The 6000-nt window shown below is 49.5% G+C and overlaps 1 protein-coding gene across 6 annotated transcripts in view; it reads right to left on the reverse strand.

Moving 5' to 3' along the window:
• Nucleotides 1–6000, reverse strand: part of LOC126578350 (LIM and SH3 domain protein Lasp) — a 38930-nt gene that overhangs the window by 32737 nt on the left and 193 nt on the right. For 2 of the 6 annotated variants that reach the window (XM_050240825.1, XM_050240826.1), the window contains exon 2: nucleotides 5284–5727. In XM_050240825.1, coding sequence (XP_050096782.1) covers nucleotides 5284–5352 — 69 coding nt within the window. In that variant the 5' untranslated portion in view covers nucleotides 5353–5727. Of the gene's footprint in view, nucleotides 1–5283 lie in introns of all 6 variants that reach the window. The other 4 variants (XM_050240827.1, XM_050240822.1, XM_050240823.1 and 1 more) reach the window with 3 other exon arrangements.

The raw sequence follows: 6000 nt of genomic DNA on the forward strand, positions 1-6000 counted from the left end.
TGTTTTTCAGTCTGGGAATTAATTCGATCGGTACAGGGGTCTCAAACTTGCGGCCCATCCATCATGGTAAAGATGGAAGTACATGGTAAAAATAGAGTCAGTGAAAAAAGGGTGCTCTGGATGAAGAAATCGCTATCGACAATAATATGCCTGCTGCATTCCTTGATTGCAAAACGACCACAAGGAGATAAACAAACATGATAAACTTAATGATCAACAAGATAACGTTCAACCGTATGTCACAAGACCGATCAAACAACGGTTGGTAAATATTGCAGGCAAAATGTTCTCGATGTGAGCATTACTTATTGATTTTTCTGCATATTTCTTGTGTAATTGCATGAGTAAGAAGGTGTATCAAGCTCAAAGTTGTGGATTTTTTTTCAACACGACATTCATCAAGTAACAGAAAAATTAGTAAAAGTAATGGCAAGCGATTGCGGTAGTAAAACGTTTGGAATTTTAAACAAACCAACACAAACTGATCCGAACGAATTAATCCACAAACATCAAATAACACGAACACGATCACGGCAAGGACCCCTGACAGTTGAATAGCGTTGCCTTTCAGGAAATTACATTAACCAAACAATTAACGGTGCAAAACATACCGGCTACTGTCGCGATCTAAACGCAACCATCGCGATCGTTGAGCTAGCAAAGCAAATAAATTTTCCGAAATCCGAATTGATCACGTAAACATTCTCTTCCTGCCTTCAAAATCACGATGCGAAACACTTCGTCAGTCACGCTAGAGAAGGACCGTAAGAGAGAGAAAACAAAAATTGCCAACTGCGGGTCACAGACTCTCAGAGCAACTTATCCATCCGCGAAACGGCCATCCGCCGCGGTGACTAATTCCACATCGTGTGCCCGATTGGCATTCAAAACACACATTCAGCGCCGCCGTTTATGATGTGTCCCATGCACCCTACCCTCTCTCTCTCTCTCTCTTGTGCTAGTGTGCCTGTGCCAAAAGACAATAAAACTCAATCAATACATCAATCCCATCTCCCTATAGGGTCTGGAAGTGCACTGCTGCAGCTGCGGCATATTCTGTTTTTGGTACCAGATGCACCCAATCCCGGCTGCAGCGGGTCACAGACACAGAGATCAGAGGGAAGCGAAGCCACGGTGCACAAATCGATTTCACCCTGGACCACGAGCGTCACATCATTGCGAAGGGTGAGAGGGGAGAGGCCACCAAATTGCCATTTTCAGCAACACTCGGGAAAATGGTATTAATCCATCTAACGCCTCGCAGCAGCAGCAGCAGCAGCAGCAAGGATGTCGGTGTATAGGTGACGGAGTTGAGTTTGTCCTCCGCGTGGCCGCTGTATGTGACACACGCTGTGACCAGTATGACACCGGGCAACTCATGGACTGTTGTGTGTTCAAGGCGAATTAACAATGCAAACGCGGTTACGACCGCGTGACATACCACCACTGTGATCCACAGATAGAACACCACCACGCAAACCACGGCAGGTCCGGGATTGGGAGTTTGTTTTTATGACACACTGGCTAGGGTCACCAGTGCCGGAAGGGCGGGGGTGGGGGGGACCACGATTAGTTCATCGCAAAATACATCGTAGAACTCGGAACATGACTTCATCTCGTCAAAGGTCCCGCTGTTGTTGTTGTTGTTGCGTGGTAAACGAATGTACGATCGACTTCTCGGAGCTCTCAAAGTGACGTGATCCATTCCATCCATACCACAAGTCCCAGCCGGCTGATCGTGGTGGTATGTTCAGAATCAGAATCTTGCCCTCCATTCTGGTGCGTCAGGGGCCATCTGAAGGCTTGTGCCTTGCGTAGGTTGACGTCATCCGTATGAATCTGCAATTATTTGAGCCAATCTAGCACCAGACGCAGTCATCTGATGATGGCGATGATGAGTGCGTATGAACGAGCGAAGAGAACGAAAATTGGGCGTAACGCACCGGACCGGCTCCAACAAAGCTCAGCGCACACCACCTACACCCATAATCAGACGGCGTTTTTGGAGGCCGTTCGGATCGGTATGTAGGACAACTCACGCATCGCCGGATCAACAAATGGCAGACAACAAAAGGAGGAGGGTGAAGATTTATTTTGTGCCGTGTTTTCTGATTAAATCTTCAGTCACCTCCGGCTAGGAATTTAGCGAGAATTTCAAATGATTTCCTTATCCAAAGTGATCGAGGTACGAGTGACTCAACATGGGCACCGGATAGATCATTTAAGGTATTTTCATTCTAGCGTGAATTCGGCAATCAAATAGCCAATCAACGGTACCGTCCATACGTACGTACGCATGCCCGGCTGACTGGTTTACGAACCTTCCATATTTTACCAAACCCCAGCAAATAGCATTGAATAGGAACACCCCCAGGGGGGGGGTGGGGGGGGGGGGGGGTGGGGAGGGACAATTGATGAAAATTGCTAAACGAGGCCCGCGAGCCGGTTGATTGCATTTTATTGCTAACGGCGACGTGGGCAGATCGTGGCGCGTAGGGATGCTGCTGCTGCTGCTGCGAGTGACACAGCGACGACGAACTGTGGCCACTTTCAAAATTGATCTCCAGCGCTGCGCTCTTGCGCTCTAGCCATATTGGGACGCAAATGACGCATACCATTTGCGATTGTCAAACAGTATTTAGACCGTTTAGAATAGCTCTTTGAACCAGGGAGTGCGTAATCAAAGAAGGAAACGCAAATTCCAAGGAATTTATCGGACCATTTTAAGTGGAACTAGTGAATCATGTTACTGTCAGGGAGTCAGAGAGTAAATATGTTATGCTGACTAGAGTGTTAATACCGCGCGCGACCGTGCTATCTGATAAACACTGGAGCAACAAGCCTAGCTCCAGCTCCAGCGCGTCTTAAGCCTCTGGATAGTAACCACGAACTAGCGGGAGTGTGCGTCAACAGGGCGGCATTAAAGCACCGTCTGCGCTGACAACTTAAGCCCCGGGTAGAGTAGCTTGGCTCCCTCCTTTCTAGGTTGACACTTCGTTGGCCTAATCCAGAAAAGTTGGTCCAGTTTCCGGCCGGTGCAACTGCGGCTGCACCACAGGATGCCACTCATTAAACACACATCCTCCGCCTCCACAACAATATAGCTCATTAGACAAGCGATGCACCGGTGCAAGATAAGGAAGTGTCGCGTCGCGGGAAATCTAAAAATATACCTGGCGACTGGCGTAGGGGTAGATTGTCGCCTTTTAGGCCTCTCTTCTTCAACATCCTGCACGAACATGCCACTCTCGATTGCATTTAGCCCAGTTTTTCCAGTCGTTTTCCTTTTCCAGCCACAAAAGGTCACCGGCCGTTTCACACTGGGGCTGAGAAAATGCAAAACAAACCACGCACAACATGAGGTAGGTGTGGCGGCCAACTGACTCCGTTGGGGCATGCCTAAAAGTCAAAACACACAACCGGGACATTGTAAACACACTGTTTGCAAGAATGGAAACCGGCGATGGTCATGAACTAAGAATAAAACGGTCAGATAAAATGGAATCGTCGCATCTAAACACACGAGGCGACAGTAGCAGAACAAATGATCATTTACCTCTTCAATTATTTATGCTTCTGCGGTGCACCACTCCGTATGTGTGAGTGAAAAATGTAAATTAAGTAATAGAAGTAATGAAGGCCGGTATGTGGCAAGACCCACTGCGGGTGGGGTTTGCACACTGGTGGTGGGAAAACAGAAAATTCCAATTTCCGCAACCGACCGCGTGCGTTTGCGATAATAGATTATTGCACCAACCGCCGCCGCGCAGCACCAGCAGCTGCAACAACGTGTTACTGTGAGGTGAGAGGCTCGCAGGCAGTTTGCAACCTGTTCCACATTCCACACTTTTCCGCACAGCAGCAGCACCACATGGCATCTCTTGCTGTTTTGCCACACACAATGGGAAGGGTGGGTATAACATATGTTTTCATAATGGTTTAATTGCGCAAAAAATGATAACGATGACGCCAATAAATTGGCAAAAGCATTCGCTAAACACTCTGATCATCACCGGCGACAGACAGTCGGTTAATCGAAGTAAAGGGCAGCATAAAACGACGATTAGGACCACATGCCATGCCACCCAACCGATGGTGATAAGAATAACTACCTCCCAGGGTCAAATTCCAAGTCAGCTCTGCGCATAGTTTAGGCTTGGGACGCTCGTTCGGAGTCGCTTGTTGATCGCAAGATATTCGAGAAGCGTCTTGGTCGCGGTTTGATGAACGACATCTGCCAATCCGTGTTATCTTATCGGCTCCCTGCTGGAGTACGAGGCTTGCGAACACACAACCGTGTCACGACAGCAAAATGTCATTCCCGACCCGATAACGGGGTGTCACATGACGCGGGCGGTGGTGCTGGCTGCCGTTTCATGAGGCTGATAACCACTGGGGAGGGAAACAGCACCGAGTTAACGGTGTACCAGTAGTCGCGTGGTCGCGAATTTATTTCCCGATTCCCTTTTTGGGACATGTTGACCCCTACCGGTTATCATTTCCAGTGAACATTAAATCGTTGTTTTTTTCCGTGGAATCGATAGTGGTGGACCAGGAAGACGCGTTTTTAGTACGTGACGTCATAGTGGTTGCTTTGATTACGATTTGAATTTCGTAACATCCACGTCGTCGTCGTCGTCATCAAGGTGATCGCTCGACGCTCGAGAATGGCACACTAAGAATTTTGCCATTCCCGGAAAGGGCCCAAAATTCCGCTCGCTACACACAATAGAATCGATCTTCCTCCACTGGACCGGAACAACGGCATTCCAGACTCGTTAAATCCCTCGAACCATCCGAGCAAGAGGCTGCGCGGTTGGATGGTTGGTTGGTTGGTTCAAAATCCCAAACAGGACGTGATCGAGAACGCACGTGAGAACAGTACGCACACAACCGCGGAGAGACGAACAGAACAGATCAAAGCGAAGATCGCCAGCACACCCACACGCGAGCGAGCGAGTGATCGTCAAACAAACGTGATCGCGAGAGGTGCTTCTACAGTGCTGGGCGCAAGATGTAGGTGCAGCTGGTCGAGGGTCAGACAGATCGTGTACCTCTCTTCTCCAGGCCAATGTTTTCGCTAGGGTTAGTAGCGGCATCCAGACCTCTGCCGGAGAAGAGCGCGCGAGACGCGCGATGATCTTCGATCCACTGCCGCCGCCGCCGCACATACCCAACCCACGTACAAAGACACACACAGTCGACCAATTGCGCACACACTAGCGCGAAGGAGAGTGGAAAACAATAGAACTCAAAAGAAAGGAGGGGGGGGGGGGGGCTTACCTTGTCCAAACATTTTAGCTCCTCGATCGGATAGACCACCTTCTGGCAGCGGGCGCAGGATTTATTCATTTTCGCGAACGAAGAAGAAAACGAGGAAGCAGAGAAGAGCACGATCTTCTTGGGGTCTTCCCCTCTGGCCTGTTCTGATCTGCTGCCTACGATGTGCTACTGCTGCTTGGTTGGTGGAGGGCACTTTTGCTTTCTTTCTGCACTAAAATGCGTCACGCACGCACGCACGCACACACCATTCACCTGCACACCTCCGCCTTATCTCCTCCCTCGTTGCTCTCTTGCACGAGAGGTCGCAAATAGCGGGAGGGGGAGCGCACGACAAGAAGGAAACACAAAAACGGGCTTTCGAACGATCGAACAGCTTCAAACACCAAATACACCAACCAGCCTTACTTGGATGAGCTGCTGGAAATCGCCACCGGGATTCGATTGCTTCACGAAAAATAAAGGAAAAACCAAAATATTAACCAACAGCCAAGCAGGCCAGCAGGCTTTTTCAAACAGGCTCACGACGGCGGCGGCGCCGGAGACTTTCACCCAACGACTTTCACGCACGATCGGAGCGTCGACACCTTTTCGGGCGCTTCGTTTCACTGCTTCCGCTCACACCAACAGCCTCACACACGCACGTGGCCGGGACCGTTACGCACCTTCGAATTTCCGCCGAAAAAACGTTTTTCACGAGAAAATCACGCACGCACGAAA

The sequence above is a fragment of the Anopheles aquasalis genome, chromosome 3 (assembly GCF_943734665.1).
Source record: "Anopheles aquasalis chromosome 3, idAnoAquaMG_Q_19, whole genome shotgun sequence".
NCBI classification, from domain to species: domain Eukaryota; kingdom Metazoa; phylum Arthropoda; class Insecta; order Diptera; family Culicidae; genus Anopheles; species Anopheles aquasalis.